At 34.7% G+C, this 17,888-nt stretch overlaps 1 protein-coding gene and 1 pseudogene across 1 annotated transcript in view; one reads left to right on the forward strand and one right to left on the reverse strand.

The window, feature by feature from the left end:
* Positions 1–17,888, reverse strand: part of Aebp2 (AE binding protein 2) — an 81,012-nt gene that overhangs the window by 19,112 nt on the left and 44,012 nt on the right. Inside the window, exons 4-5 of the mRNA XM_027955994.2 lie at positions 7,715–7,901; positions 1,426–1,550 (exon numbers count right to left, since the gene is read on the reverse strand). Coding sequence (XP_027811795.1) covers positions 1,426–1,550; positions 7,715–7,901 — 312 coding nt within the window. The remainder of the gene's footprint in view (positions 1–1,425; positions 1,551–7,714; positions 7,902–17,888) is intronic.
* Positions 4,237–5,835, forward strand: LOC114108376 (sister chromatid cohesion protein PDS5 homolog B pseudogene; annotated as a pseudogene).

Below are 17,888 nucleotides of genomic sequence, written 5' to 3' on the forward strand. Positions count from 1 at the left end.
TGAGCAAGACAGATGAAAAATCAAAAGGGTCAGAAAGAACAATAGAAGTATACACAAATATACAAAAAAGTCTAATAACTGGGAAATAGCTATAAATGTAAGGAAAAGTAAAACTGCCAAGAAAATCTCATTACAGGAGATGGGTAAAGCAGATTCAAATCCAACAAGATATAGATGTCAACAATTATTTTAATATTAAATTCTTGTTCAATTGAAATATAAAAGTAAACCAAATTTAGAATATTTAATATTTCAACAGTGAAAATTAAATACTCATTTTTCTATGGACTCAAATTATCAATAATCTGGTCTGTAATTCACCTTTACTAATTTACCTACACCAAACTTAAAAAGGACTACACCAACTTAAAAAGGACTAGAATTGGTCACAGTAGCACATGCCTGTAATCCCAGCTACTTGGGAGGCTGAAGCAGGAAGACTACAAGTTTGAGGTCAGCCTGGGCAATTTAGAGAGACCTTGTCTGAAAATAAAAAGGACTGGGGGATATAGCTCAGTGGTAAGGGCATCCCTGGGTTCAATCTCCAGAATGAAGTAGGGTGGTGGATTGATGATTAGGTAACAAATGGAAAAGGACATGAAAGAAAACAATTATATTAACTCTTAGTTAACCTAAAAGTAAACTATACTTACTTCTTGTTTTTTCAATTTGATTATTTTTCTTCTGTGTTGAAAACCTGGTCACCCAACAAATATACTGAATGTCTACCATGTGCTAGCCAAAATTCAAGGCACCCAAAATATATCAGTAAAACAAAACATTTAAAATTTTCTCCCTCAACAAACTTTAATTTGATGGCCAATGATATATGACTTTTTAACTACATGTGTATATATTGAGGGTAAGGTCTACACAACACATGGGGTATGAATAAAAAGTTTTAGACCTAAAAGAAATTTAATATTCTACTTTAAAAACAAAATAAAACACCACAGAGGGCAGAAAAGACACCTCATTTACTTAAAGTCAAAGCCCAGTCTAATGCAAGTAGCACACTATGCCACAATATCTTTAAAACTCAAACAAAAGGCTTAAATATTCACTTTAATCATAAACATACAGAATTATAGGAACTATCTGCTTTATAACCACTAATACAAATAATTTTTAAAATACTGATAAAGCATAAAGGTTTTGTGACTTTGTTAAAATGTATTTTCTTAGAATTTGAGCAATTCAGAGTATGGTTTTAAAAACAAAATAGACCTTGCAAATCTTTTTAAATTTTTCTGTAGTTACAGATGGACTACATGCCTTTATTTTATTTATTTTGTAAGCGGTGCTAAAGATCGAAACCAGTGCCTCTCACAAGCTAGGCAAGTGCTTTACCACTGAGCCCCAGCCAGAGCCCAGCCCTCGCAAATCTACATATATATAATTTAAAAGGAAAAATTAAATACTTACGGTACTATGAAAAACAACGCTGTGTCCCTTCCCTAAACTTTCTATATGAGCTGAGAGGTTAAAGCATATGGCTCGGTGTCTTATCGCATCCAGTGTTTGTGCATCGAAGAAATCATGTGGTCGTGCTACAAGTCAACACAAAAAAAAGGTAAAGAATATTTAGAAAAATATAAAGTCTATTAAATGTACAAATAGTCCATTCGCCACAAAAATAAGTTAAAAAGATTAGTTTTAAACAAGTAATTGTTTAACCCTATCTAGGGTTTAAATGCAAGATATTCTTTGCTTTCAAAACAGGGACTCTGGCAGAGAAGAGAAAGATGGAGAAGATAAAGTTGGAAAGCAAAATTCTAACTAATGCTTGAATATGGATTAATTCTCCCCCATTAAAATATGAGACTCTAACCTCAACCCTCATAATTTCATTTGCAGCTTTTTCATAAAATTGTACCTTTTATTCCAACATCTCTCCTCAGCACCAGCTCTACATTTTCAACACAGATCAACATCTAATTGACATCCTCCATCTATGCACAACACCAGGGTCTCAAACTCACCATAGCCAAACATAAATACATTTCATGGGGCTAGGGTGTAGCTCAATGGTGGAGCACTTGGCTATCATGTGTGAGACATTGGGTTCAATTCTCAGCACCACATATAAATAAATAAAGGACCATTGACAACTTAAAAAATTAGCATTTTAAAAAAATTACATTTCATGGGCATTGTTTTTAATATGTAATAAAAAATTTTTCCAGTACCAACGAAGTGACATTTAGAGATGTTGATAAGTATTTTATTGAATACAACAATTTAAGAAATATTGACAATTTTTTGGAGGGGGGGAGATATTATCCAAGCTGGTCTCAGAACTACTAGGCTCAAATGATCCTTCTCATTTGTCCCAGTAACTGGGACCATAAACATGAGCCACTGTGCTCAGCCTAATATGTCATTGAATTTTGTGTGTGTGTGCGGTGCTGGGGAATCCAGGGCCTAACACATGCTAGGCAAGCACTCCATCAGTTAACTACATCCCCATCAATACACTTCTGAATTACAATCAGTCCACCAAAGTTCCAAACTCACGAGTTATCAGCGTGCGGGGGACTATGTGCATGACCTACTTTAGACTATTTCTCATTCAGAAAATGGGAATAAAACAACTATATATTGATTAAATAAAACAAAAGCATACAAAACTATCTTGTAAATCATACATCAATTTATACCAAGCCTTATGTAACATTTTAAAATAAACAAAGTAAGAAATTGTTTAGTGTATTCACAATAAAGTCATACACTGGAGAATGTTTTTTAAATTTCTATTTTTACTCCACTAAATACTACTACAAATTGGGCTATTCTTAGTACTAATAAGAAAATTGGGCTGGGGTTTTAACTCAGTCATACAGCACTTGCCTAGCATGTGTGAGGCACTGGGTTCGATCCTTAGCACCATCCATAAATAATAATAAAGTAACATCAACAACTAAAAAAAAATTTTTTAAAGAAAATTGCTCAAATTAAAGAGTTGGTTATGTTATATTCACAGAGCTTACTGATATATGTAATGTTCATGATCTGAACTCAAAATTCAGTTTTCCTAAAAACAATGAATTGGCTTGATTTCTGGTATAAAGTATTCTGAATTACATGCAGGCTGATGTTCCATACTGTGACTATCAATAGATTTCTCAGAATACCTATAAAAATAATAAAAATACAACAGTTTATTTTACTTATTTATTTGGTACAGGGGACGGAACCCAGGGGTGCTTCACTACAGAGTATTATATCCCCAAGTGCTTTTCACTGTTTATTTTGAACCATGGTCTTGCTAAGTTGCCCAGGCCAGCCTTGAACTTGCCTGCCTCCGCCTCCTGAATCGCTGGGATATAGGTGTGTGCCACAACACCCAGCACACCACAGGTTTTGTACAGGACATTTTCACCAGTAACTTTTCTCACTAGATTTTTTTTTTCTTTTTTTCCAAGAGAAAATAAGAAAAACACCATCTAGAAATGAAGTAGCAGAACCCACAAAACCAGGAGTGCAACCATACTTGGGGTGGGAAGCAGTGATGATTTTTACCTAATGCTTAGAAACAAATCTCTCTTCTGTAGCTACTGAGGAGAAAAATGTGGTTTCATAAAAAGTTTTCCTAAGAAAGAATAAGCACTATGAGAAAATAATAATTTACCCCTTCTAATCATTCAGGTTAGTCACTCCTCCTTCAAGATCAAAACACTAAAATCATCACTTAAGTTTCAAAAATGATGAAAAGAGCCACTGAACTTCTATGCAATGCAGACCTCCACTGTTATAATAAATATGAAGAATACCAAACTAAAATCTGGAGTATAGCTTGGTGATAAAGTACACATTCAGAATGTGCGAGGCCCTGGGTTCAATCCCCAGCCCCAGACAGACAGACAGACAGACACACACACACACACTCACTCTCTCTCTCTCTCTCTCTCTCTCTCTCTCTCTCTCTCTCTCCCTGCCCCAAAGCACATGTATAATTCATTAGAATAAGGGAAATAGCACTTTTGTTTATTTCTTCATTTCTTCCTTTTCAATATTCCTTCTAAGCAATTCCTTTCAATGTGTGTTAATATTACCTACAATGTATAAATTATGTATATTACAGCTGTGTACAGTCCATGCATTTTTCAACTGATAAATACATAATCAAAAACTATGGATAGGCAATTGGATATAGTGGTGGATCCTGGGGAGCAGTAGAGTGAAAGGAGTGAAAGGGTAAACATTTTTACCCCTCCGAGTGTCTAACTCACCTGGAGGGGTAAAAATTTTTCCATTATGGCTTATTCAAAGACAAGGACCAATGATGAAAAAATTACTTATCATATATCCTAGTGTCAAGGAAATCTCAGATAAAATATCTAAAGAGGAGATGGTGAGATGGTTAAAGATGACTGTGAAAACTTTCAAGGACATGGACTAGGACTCTGAAAAAGAAAAGGAGCTTTATCTAAACGTAGCTTTACATCTTGCTTCAGATTGTTTCCTTAAGCATCCTGATAAAGATGTTCATTTACTAATGGCCTGCTGCCTTGCCAATATTTTCAGGATTTATGCTCCTGAAGTTCCTTACACATCCCCTGATAAACTAAAGGATATATTTATGTTTGTAACAAGGCAGTTGAAGGGGTTGGAGGATACAAAAAGCCCATAATACAATAGATATTTTTATTTACTTGAGAACATTGCTTGGGTCAAGTCATACAACACATGTGTTGAGTTAGAAGACAGCAATGACTTTTTTACCTAATTATACAGAACATTATTTTCAGTTATAAACAATGGGCATAATCAGAAAGTTCATATGCACATGGTAGACCCCATGAGCTCTATTATTTGTGAAGGTGATACAGTGTCTCAGGAGCTTTTGGAAACCGTTTTAGTAAATCTGGTGACTGCCAATAAGAATTTAAACAAGCAAGTATATGATTTGGCAAAGTCTTTACTGAAGAGGACAACTCAAACTATTAAACCATGTATTACCATTTTTTTTAAATCAGGATCTGATGCTTGAGAAAATATCTATCAGTTATTTGTCAGAACATGTGTTTGACTTAATTTTGGAGCTCTACAATATTGATAGTCAACTGCTGCTCTCTGTTTTTCCCCAGCTTGAGTTTAAATTAAAGAGCAACTATATTGAGGAAGGACTCCAAGTTGTTAAACTACTAGCAAAAATGTTCAGGGCAAAGGATTCAGAATTGGCTTCTCAAAACAAACCACTCTGGCAGTGCTTAAGCAGGTTTAATGATATCCATGTACCAATCCACCTGGAATCTGTGAAATTTGCTAGTTGTTGTCTCATGAACCACCGATTTAGCAAAGGATTTAACAGAATATCTTAAAATGAGGTTTCATGACTCTGAGGAAGAAGCTATTAGACATAATGTTATCATCTCTGTAGTTATAGTTGCTAAAAATGATATTCTTCTGGTCAATGATCAATTACTTAATTTTGTGAGAGAGTGAACATTAGATAAACATTGGAGAGTGTGCAAAGAAGCCATGATGGGATTTGCCCAAATTTGCAAAAAGTATGCTTTACAATCAATAGCTGGAAAAGATGCTACAAAACAGATATCAAGGATCAAGGAAAACGGCTACATATATTTTACCAAAACAGTATTGATGATCAATTACTTTTGAATGGATCTTTCCTCAATACATGGTTCCCTAAAATTTGCAAAATACAGAACAGATGAAGTGCTTTTACTACCTGTACTTGCCACATTGGATTTATATGCTGTGAAGAAAGTCTCAAATGTCACACTCTTCTTTTTATCTTTTGCACTATTGGATTTTATGGGAAAGAAGCCACAAATAGCTGTATTTAAAAATGTAGACTACACAATATAAACATTGTTTAAAGGGTAAAGACACAATAAAATACACGACTATTTTTTAGAAATTTTGCCAAAATGAGATTAAGCAATTAAAAAGCAGAGCTAACTGACTGGGGGGGGAGAGCTATGGAACATGCCAGACCGATGCCCAACCATAATCCCATTGGTTAAGGAGGTTGAAGCAGGAGGACCACACGTTCAAAGCCAGCTTCTGTAACTGAGCAACACCCTAAGCAACTTAGAAAGACCCTGTCTCGAAATAAAAAAATACAAAGGGCTGGGGGTGTGTCTCGGTTATTAAAAGCCCCTGGGTTCAATCCCTGGTGTACACACACACACACAAAAAAAAAAAACCTTTGGAAAGTTGGGGATGTGGCCCACATGACTTGTCTAGTATGAGGCCCTGGATTTAATCCCCAAGCATCTCACACACACACACACACACACACACACACACACACACACACCCTTTGGAAATCATAAAAATAGACACCCTATGTTCCAGTGGTTATGTGTAAAAATGGTGATGTGGTTATGCAGAAGAATATTCTCAGAAGATGTGTTAAGTATTTGATTCAGGACCACCCCCCTACCCCCCAAAAAAGATATAGGTAGAGAGATGAAGCAAACTATCTACTCCCATCTACTCAAAAGGCTGAGGCAGGAGGGTTGTTAAGTTCAAGGCCAGCCTGAACAATTTAATGGGGATCTAGTTAAGAGGTAGAGAGCCCTGGGTTAAGTCCCTCATACTATCAAAAAAAAAAAAAAAAAGCCATGCTAAAGACTAAAACTTTTAAGCCAGATGTGATGGTACACACCTGTAATCCCAGCTACTCAGAAGGCTGAGTCACTGCAGCTTTGCATTAACAAAAATATTTCAAGTCAGGTATGGTGGCGCATGCCTTTATTTTCTGCTGAGTCAGGAGAATCCCAAATTACAGGCAAACCTTATCAACTTAGAAAGACCCTACCTCAAAATTTAAAAAAGGAGAAGGTGGGGACAGATAGTTCAGAAGTAAAGTACCCCTGGGTTCAATCCCCAGTACTGCAGCAAACGGAGGGATGGGGATAGGGGTCCATGTTTTAGAGATTAAAGTTATAGCCTGGATTTAGTATCTGGATTTTCTTCTATATCCCAATCAAATTCCAAGAGAAGAAGGTAAGGTGCAATCTTTTTTTTTTTTCCTTCCCCCTAGTTCACCACTGCAGAGAACTCGTTTTCATTACAGCTCCATTCATTCATTCATTCATATCCACTCTGACTCATATTTCTTCGTGATAGATTGGCTAGCCAGCTGCAGCTGGCTAAAGAGCTAAGAATGGTGCTAGACTCTGGGGTTTCAATCAATTCTTTCCCCAACACTTGCAAGCCTTATCATCTAATTATTTTCTATCCTAAACATAAAGGATGTATCTTATTACCTAGTAATTAAGCACATAACCATAGCACATACGTATTACAATGGACTGTAGGTACAGACTCATAGAGTATATTCAATTCTTTTGCTTTCACACATACTACTCTTGGGAATTGATGTATTACTTAAATTTTACTTGACTTTCACCTTCACTATTTTTCAAATTTCCTAAAATGTTTCTTTTTAGAAATACCAACATGCCATGTTCTAAATTTTCTTCAGCTATAACAGAAGCAAAGTAGCCCTCAAAATCTAATTCTATACATTGCATATTCTAAGGTCATATATAATTCTATGGCTACTGCACATGTGTCACTGAATTCTCACACTGACAAACAGGTATCCTTCCTGTATATTTCTTTTAATAGAAACAGATAAGCCAAGTTGAAAGACGGTAAAAATCGAATTTGCTTGAAAGGTAGAGATATAAACAGAATCTTTTAATATACACAGATTCTCAAGTGAAACACTTACGTAATGAGCGTCGTCTTTTGTTCTTTAATTTCCTCCTTTTGTTCATTCCAGCCTTAGAAGGAGATTCTTCTTTGGCCTTTGGCTGGCTAGAAACTTTTGAGGAGTTCTGCTGACTGAAGTGTGTGGGTACGTGGCGAGCTAGCCCTCCCTGAGAAGCAAAGCTGGCATTGCAGCCACCAACAACACACTAAATAAAAATAAAAGAGAAAAAGGACATCAGAGATACTGTTTAAGTGATGAGAATTAACCTAGCTAGTTAATACTTAGTATTTTCAGAAATAAATCAGTGCAATGGAAATAATTCTACAAAAGATACATGAGAGATTTCTTTTATAAAAGAAGTTCATTTTATACATAAAACAAAGCTATTAAAGATAACAATGTTTGTCAGTGGCACAAGTGGAAAATACAACTCAAGCTTCATGACTCACCAGTCCTACTACTGTTTCCACTACATGCAAGACAAAAAATGGTGGCATGTTCTTCCCAGAAATATCTGATTTTGAATTAATCACTTTTATAACAGGAGCAGGAAGTTATTTATCCCAACAAAAAATTACTGGGATTCCTAAATTTTTTAAATTTCTTACCTTAAGATATATGCTACTTCAAAAGCTTCACCAGCTTCCCTAATGTTCTATAGTGTTGTTACAGGTAGAAGAGAAATTTATTGATCTTTAAAGAATTTTCTTATAGCTAGGCATTTACTTGAGAGGCTGAGGCAAGAGGATTGCAAGTTTGAGGACAGCCTAGCAGTATATTGAGACCCTGTCTCAAAATAGAATTTGAAAACAACGACTGGTGATGTAGCTCAGTGGTAGAGTACATGCCTAGCATATACAAGGCCTAGGGTTCAATACCCAGTACTCCAAAAATAATGATTTTCTTATAAATTTGCTCAGTGTTGGTCTTTTGTGGGCCTTTATAAGTTCCATTAAATAATGCTTCTTCAGCCTTCTCTACTTGCAAGATTTCAATGAAAAGGACAACTATCCAAGTAACCTGGCAAATCTACCATTCTAGGAACAAATTAGAAGGTTCAGATATCATCAGAATTACAATATACAAATCAGCTACATTACTCTAGTTAGATCTTGGAATATAATTTTTCCATGTCTCTTATAACAAATGGCTCTCCATAATCAAATCGTTTTCCAAAATGATCCTCAAGCAGCAAAATCCACAACTGATACCAGGCATGGTGGCACACACCCATAATCCCAGCAACTCAGAGGCGGCTAAGGATCACAAACTCCAGGACAGCCTTTGCAACTTAGCAAGGCCCTAAGCAAAGACCCTATCTCAAAATAAAAAATAAAAGGGGCTGGTAGTATAAGCTCAGTAGTAAAGCACCTCTGGATTCAATCCCCAGTATAAAAACAAAAACAAAAAAAACACAGCTGGATTGATAACAGATTTTCTATTAATAAAATGGTGTTCAGTTTATTTAGTTTCTGACTTGAAAACCAAGCAAACACCAAGCACATATATTTTTAAGGTTCAACACCAAACCCACATGCCTTCAGGTTCTTTCTTTTGATTCAGGTACCCTCTATCAGTTTAAATTACCAAAAAGTTCAACACAATCCTCCAGTAGAAATTCTAACTTTGTCACAAATTCCCTAAATCTGCCTAAAGTAAACAAGTGCTGATACTCCTTTGAGCCTATCCTTACACATTCACTGTCTATCTGCTTATCCCAGCACATAACCTTCTACGCATTTTGAAGACATAAATGCACACTTATGAGTGACGATTTCTAGAAGGATCTTGTGAATCAAACATTTCTAAATATATCAACAGATATGAATAGCAATGTGCTTACAGATTGTGATAAAAATCAATGTGGGCTTAAACATTTCACAATGAGCTCCTTATACAGTGCCAATAATTATTCCATCTATTTTGACGTTTTGGGGAACTTTTAATAGCACTCCATATTACTGTTAAAAATCTTACCCATTTTTAGGTAAACCCTAATAAAAAGAAAAATACACCGTCATTGGTGTGGTCTTCAAATAACCTGCATCAGAAATGTTCAGCTATGTATTCTAACCATGAGAAGTTTAGAACCTATTGGTTATTGCCTTCTTAGACTTTTAAGAATTCACCAAACATATTCATAGAACTACACTGTTCACTACAGGAGCCACTAGTCAAAATAGCTATTGTAAATTTTAAAATTTATTTCATTGCAACTGATTTGTTACTATTATTTGTTGAGGTAAAATTTATATAGCATTTAGTTTTTAATTATTCTGTAGAAGATTAATAATCATCATCATCATATTGAAAAATACCAAGCTTGAAAGACTCACACTACCAAATCTCATCATTTACTACACAGACACAATAATCATTGTGATATGGTATTAGGAAAAGGACAGAAATACAGATAAATAAAACATTAGGAAAATCCACAATAGACCCACACAATATGTCAACTGATTTCTGACGAAGGAGAAATTTTAACTTTGTCACAAACTCCTTAAAGCCAATTAATGGAGAAAAATAGTATTTTCGAAACTTGTCTTTTTCCAAACATAGCACAAGAACCTAGCAATGGTTACACAATTCTCAGGAGGTTGAGGCAGGAGAGCCCCAAACTCAAGGCAAGCCTTAGAAAAATTAACAAGATCCCACCTCAAAACAAAATTTTATAAAGGGCTAGAGATATAACTCAGTTATAGAGAGCGTGCCTACCATACATAAAGTTCTGGGATCAATCCCCTGTACTTGATGAGGGGAGGGGGAAGAAACATTGGAATATTTGTTTATATATAAAAAGAAAACAAAAACAACCTAAACACAGACCTTACACCTTTAACAAATATAAAAATGGTGCCAGGGCTGTGGCTCAGTGGTAGAGCACTTGCATAGCATGCGTGAGGCACTGGGTTCCATCCCTGGCAACACATAAAAACAAATAAAGGTACTGGGTCCATCTACAACTAAAAATAAATAAATAAATAAATCGAAATGGACCATAGACCTAATGTAAAATATAAAAATCATGACTATCTAAAAGAAAACAGGAGAAAATCTAGATGACTCAGTCTTGTAGAAAAATTTTGGATATATTATCAAAAGCACAAATAATTAAAGAAAAAAACTGACAAGATAATTGATAAGATGGACTTCCCCATCTTACAATTCTTTTATCCATTACCTATCCTATTGCCTTACCCAAATGGTCAACCCCGCCCCCCCAGGCTTAGCCAAGTAAAACAGTTCAGGTACTAACACTGTTCAAGACCTTATTTGGGCAGGTGCTGCAGCTCAGTGGCAGAGTGCTTGCCTCCCATGTGAGATGCACTGGGTTTGATCCTCAGCACCACATAAAAATAAACAAACAAAGGCATTCTGTTCATACACAACTACAAAAAAAAAAAATTAAAAAGACCTTGCTTATAGGGCTGGGGTTGTGGTTCAGTGGCAGAGCGCTTGCCTAGCATGTGAGGTACTGGGTTCGATTCTTAACACCACATGTAAATAAATAAATAAATAAGGACCACCAACAACTTAAAAAAAAAAAAAGAAGAAGAAGAAGTAATTGCAAATAAAAATAATAATAAAAAAATAAATTAAAAAATTAAAAAACAAGAAAAGACTTTGCTGTATTTGAGGGACAGAAAAAGAGGGGATCCAGAAGCCTGGCAACTTAGTTCTTAACAAAAAAGTGATCTCAACAAGGATCTATGCATAAAGGGTGATATGGGCATTTGAATCCTTCACTCCTACACACACAAAACATTTTTATCTATTTAATCTTCTTTTTAATAAATGAAGTATACTATCTCAAAGTATACACTTTTAAAGTGCATATTTAAAATTTAAGCAATATATGACTTTAAATTTTAAGTTGGATGTGGATTTTAGTTTAGTTAGAACACTTCCTGTAGGATGCACAGGGCTTTGGGTTCAAAACCCAACACTACAAAAATAATAATAATAAACAAAAATAATAATATATTTTAAATTACATGCATGGGAATGTGGCTTAATGGTAGACCACTTGTCTACCAAGCAAGAGGTCCTGGTTCAATCCCAGTACCATAAATATTTAATAATTAAAAATTATATTACTTAAATTATAACTTTATTTTAATACTAATGTAACATTTGGAATAACATTATGTAAAGTTAAATCTAAACATACATTTAAATTTGAATTTTAAATAACAATTTTAAAGTGTGCCATTTTAAACTGTACACTTCAGTAGAATATTTAGAGTCCTCAAAACGTGGTATAACTACTAATTCCACATCCTTGGCAACACTTGTTATTTTACCTTGTTTTGAATAACAATGTTTTAGTGAGTATGAGATGGTATCTCATGATTCTGAACCGCATTTTGGGAAAGATTTCTCTCTTTTTTTAATGTAATACCAAAGATTGACCCTGGGGTGTTTTAACACTGAATAGTATCCATAGCCTATTTTTCTGAGACAAGGTCTTGTTAAAGTTGCCCATATGATGTGGTGTCAACTTGAGATCCTCCTACCTCAGACTCCAGAGTGGCTGAGATTTCAAGTGCGCTCCACAGAGCTTAGCTATGACCAATTTAATTTTTAACTTAAAATCTGATTTTTAACTTAGTTACTGTAAAATTTTAAGTCTATTTGGAACAACTTGGGTTTGTATACTTCAATTGGAAATAATGTGAAATTCAAAGAAAGTTAAATTGTTTAACATTTGAATTGACAAAGTTTTAAGTATAAATGGCCCTAATGAATTAATTTCCTACTGTTCATTTAACCATGATTGGCATATACTTATCGAGCATTTAAAAAGTACCCTTTCCCCCCCTTAAAATAAAATGGGGTCTCTCTTTCTCATTATGTTGCCCAGGCTGGCCTCAAATTCCTGAGCTTGTAATGTGCTTCAGCCTCCCAGGTAGCTGTGACTACAGGTGTGTGCCACCACATCACCCTGTGGCTAGTCTTATTTGAGAAGCGCTGTAAGTGTCGAATACACACCAGATTTGGAAGTGTTAGCATCCCTCTCAAAAAGTACATTTCATTAATGTTTGCACATGGATAACATTCTGAAATATTGTGTTTAAGTCAAAGACATTTAAATTTACTTTTGCTTTTTTTTGGGGGAGGGGGTACCTACGTCCTCAGCATGACAGTCAAGTGCTCTACCATCAACATACACATCAAGCCCTTTTTCAAATTCTTTTTTTTTAAGGCAGGTTGTAGCTAAACTGCCCAGTCCAGCCTCAAACTAGTGATACTCCTGCCTCAGGCTCCCAATTTTCTGGCATTTGACAGGTTTATGCCATCACACCCAGTTTCACTTTTCTCTTTAAACTATTTCCAGTGACACTGGAAATTTTTAAAATGTGTTTTATATATATTTCTATTAGGCAATATTACCATAGAATAAGCCAAGCAATGATTTTTTTTTCCTTACTTCGAAAGTTCAGAAGATACCATCTCTAACCTTTCTTCTACTCTAAAATCATACATTGGCATGATGGCACATGCCTATAATTCCAGTGACTGGGAAGCTGAGGCAGGATGATTATAAATTTGAGGCCAGTCTCAGCAACTTTAGTTGGACCTATTATCAAAATAAAATAAAAAGAGCTAGGGGTACAGGCAGGTAGTAGAGCACCACTGCTTCATTCAATCCTAAGTTTTGGAAAAATAAATAAAACAAATATCTGTCTGCTGAATCTAATAATTCTGGGAATACACCATTAAAAAAAAAAAGTTTTTGTCCTTGGTTTCAGTTCAGTACTGGTATAACTCAACAAACCTACTGAAAAACTCTACATTTCAAATATTAGAACAATTACTTGCCTACAGGTTAAGGAAGAGAAGACAGTAAAGGTTCAGATTCAAGCCCTATATTTTAATTCAGAGATGGTGGCTTTACCCACAATTATCTTTCCTAGAAAGCTTATACAGTCATTTTGTCCTGCACTACAAAGAACAGGCCCTGATAGCATCTAGAACTAGAAGAGTAAATCTAAGGGTATATTTTAATGAACAATGATTTGACACTCTGAAAATGGAATCAGTATTTAAAATGCTAATAGAGAATTATTTTTTCTTTGATTTTGATCAATCACAAATCTAAAGAAGAAAACAGAAAAGTATAATTTAAAATGAAAGAAAAACTGCTTTTATAAAACTTAAAATATATAATGGAATTTAAATACAAACTCCTTTCCTAAAAAATAAAATAATTTTAGGTGTCATCTATCAACATTCTACTTATTAGCATATATCCTCGAAGATGTGAGGAGAGTGACAAATCTGTAGCTTCAAATGACCTCAGTAGCTTCACTCTGCTTTACATAACCATTTCATGATAGTGAATATAGTTTTAGTGTTCAAATATTCATCTTACATTTTCTTTCACACGTATAAAAATGCCCATGATTTAAGCTACAACACCTGGTGTTCTAATGAAAAAGCAACCTGTTTCAACCATTAAGAAAAAAAGTGGTTGTTAGACATTCACTATTTTAAATGTTTTATCTCCTAAATCCATCAAAACATCCTACATATGTTGTTACCACAGAGGTCAAGCAACTGTTTTAAAATTTGGAACATGAAATTACTGGACTTTTTTCAAAAATTTATTCAAACAAAGTAATACTAAGACCATTTTTGTTATTATGAACACTGTTTTATTCAAAATTATATTCCTGAAAGTGCTATGATGTTTTACTATGGGATACTGGAACACAGAGCAGAAAGTAATGGATTCAAAAGATGTGGTATTATTAGCAGGTAAATCTGAAGGAAAATAAATACTCCAGGTAGAAATGTTGGTTTTAGACAAATATACTATAGCATTACAAGATAACATTACAGGAAACAAATGTGATAAGTACACAGGAATTTTATCTTTGTAACTTTTCTTTTTTGGGGGGTACCAGGAATTGAACTCATGGGCACTTAACCACTGAGCCACATTCCCAGCCCTTTTATTTTTTCCTTTGAGACAGTGTCTCCCTAAGTTGCTTAGGGCCTCATTAAGTTGCTGTGACTGGCTCTGAACTTGCAATCTTGTTTGCAACTTTTCTATGAATAAAAATATTGGTCTGGGGCTGGGGTTGTGGCTCAGTGGCAGAGCATTTGCCCAGCACATGTGAGGCACTGGGTCCAATCCTCAGCACTACATAAATATAAATAAAATAAAGGTACTGTGTCCATCTACAACAACAACAAAAAAAAAATTAATAAAAAAATTAGTCTGAAATAAAGCTTTTAAAACAGGTATAAAGCACAGCCTATAAAAGCAAAATGACAATAAAATATGATTCATATGAAAACTATAAATAATGTGGTATGGCTAGAACACAATTTTCTGTGAGGGGATAATGAGGGACTAAGACTAGAGAAGCAGGTAAATATTAAATAAGAAGATCATTTATGAATCATACATAATGGAAAGAAATTTGGATTTTCCTAGCCAGAGCAATTAGGCAAGAAAAGGAAATAAAGAGCATTCAAATTGGAAAAGAGAAGTTAAAACAATGCCTCTTCAAAAACCTAAAAACTCAACAGCAAAAACAACAGAACTATTAAAACAAATGAATTAAATGAATTAAGTTGTAGGATATAAGACCAACATACAAAAGCCAGTAGCATTTCCATATTTCAATACTTAACTGGCTCAAATAGGAAATTAAGAAAGCAATTTCAGTTACAGTAGCTATGAAAAAATTAGATACCTAGGAATAAATTTAATCAAAGAAGTAAAAGACCTCCATAATGAAAACTATGACACGGAAAAAAAAAATGAAGGAGCACACCAAAAAAATGTAAAGATATCCCATGCTCATAGATTATAAGAATAAACAGATGCACAGGTGAAGTTTTATACAAACATCAGCCAAGAAACACATTGCCCTACTCAGTGTCCTATACTTTGATGATTTGTTGCAGTTTAACAGTATAGCCATAATTCACATAATCAAACTAATAAAACTTTGAAACAAGAACTAAAGAGACATAGATTAATGATCATACACACACAAGACCCTGCATTCAGGGATGAGGCTGTAGCTCAGGGGGAGACTGCTTGCCTAGCATGAAGCACGGGATTTGATCCTTAGCACCACATAAAAATAAATAAAATAAAGGTATCGGTGTCCATCTAGAACTTAAAAATATATTTTTAAAAAAGGACCCTGCATTCAATCCAACACTAATAACAGCAATAATAATTGCACACACACATGCATAAACAAACACAAGATCTTTTCCTTTTTGAAACACTACTAACACCAAAAATTCTAATAACACAATCAATAAATGGGTAAAAGATCTAAACAGTATTTCTCAAAAGAAGAAATACAAATGGTCAAAATGAAAAAATATTCAATATCTTTGGTAATCAGGGAAATGCAAATAAAAATTACACAGAGATTTCATCTCATCCCAGTTAGAATCTCAATCATCAAGAATACAAATAACAATTGCTGACAAGGATGTGGCAGAAAAGGTATACTTATAAATTGCTGGTGGGAAGGCAAATGAGTAGAACCATTACAGAAAGCATTATAGAGATTCCTAACAGACTAGGAATAGAGCCACCATATGACCCAGCTATCCCAGTCCACAGTATTTATCCCAGAAATCTAAAATAAGCATACTATAGTGCTATATGCATGCCAATGTTTATAGCAGCACAATTCCCAAAGCTAAGTTATGAAATCAGCCTAGGTATCCATCAACAGATGAACAGATAAAAAAAAAGTGTGGTGTATACAAACAATGAAGTTTTACTCAGCCATAAAAAATATAAAATTTTGCCATTTGCAGGTAAATCAATGTACTTGGAGAACATCATGCTAAATAAGTAAAATCAGCCAGACTCAAAAAGTCAAAGGTCATATATTTTCTCTCAATATGAGGAAGCCAGAAAAAGGGAGGTTAAAAAAGGAATATGAAAAAACAAAGGGGGGGGGGGAGGGAGTCTCAGAAAAACAGAAGTAGAGTAGAGGAGGAGGAGGAATTGTAGAGAAAGGGAAGGCACAGGGAAATACTGGAGAATAAAATTTATCAAATTATGCTATGTCCATGTTCAAATATACCATAATGAATCCTGTATATATACAAAATATTATAATGTACTAATTAAAATAACAATAATAGAAGAGTGATCAGCAGAGCACAGTAGGTAGGAGATGGAGGAACACAGAAAAAGAATCAAACTATTATGTGCATGTACAAATATGGTACAATGAATCCCACTATTGTATAATTATGATGTACCAATTAAAAAAGAAATACTATCATTAGGGCTGGGGAGTATGGCTCAGTGGTAGGGTGTTTGCCCAGCATGCACAAGGAATTGAGTTCAAAACCCACCACTGCAAAAAATAATAATGGATAAAAATTAAACAATAAACGCAATTAATGGGGGTAGGCTGTACCTCTGCAGTAGTGCAATGCCTAGCATGTATAAGGCCCCGAGTTCAATACCCAACACTGCAAAAAATAAAAATGGAAAATAAGGTTGAAGATGTAGTTCAGTGGAAGACTGCCTGCTTACCATGCATGATATCCTAGGTTTGATTCCTAGTACCTGAAAAAAGGAAAGTGAGGGAAGCTGGGATGGAGGGAGGGGGAAGGAAAGAAAAGGGGGAGGGGTAGGGAAAAGGGGGAAGAAGAAAGAAAGAAAAGAAAGGAGGAAGCGAGGGAGGAATAGGGTACTATTACAATGAATTATAAAATGTACATGTTTAATATGAAATACTTCCTGCATTTCGGTCCTGTGAATTGAACCAAGGGGCACTTTGCCACTGAGCCATATTAATAGATCTGTATTTTTTATTTTGAGGCAGAGTCTCACTAAACTTCCCAAGCTAGCCCTGAACTTACAAGATTCTCCTGTGTCAACCTTCCAAGAAGCTAGAATTATAGGCATACAACAACATGCCCAGCTACTCAATGTTTTTGATAAGACATGACTGTTAAGTAGTCTATTTTAAGAATCCTTTTTAGATTATGAAGCTCTCAAAATAGTCAATCTGGAAAGAAAAACATTAAAATGTCCATATTGCCCAAAGTGATCTACAGATTCAATACAATCCCTATCAAAATAATAATGCTACTTTCCTCAAAAATAGAAAAAACACTCCTAAAGTTCATATATAATCACAAAATACCCTAAATAGTTACAGCAATTCTGTTGTTGTTATGG

Source organism: Marmota flaviventris, chromosome 3 (genome assembly GCF_047511675.1).
Source record: "Marmota flaviventris isolate mMarFla1 chromosome 3, mMarFla1.hap1, whole genome shotgun sequence".
NCBI classification, from domain to species: Eukaryota; Metazoa; Chordata; class Mammalia; order Rodentia; family Sciuridae; genus Marmota; species Marmota flaviventris.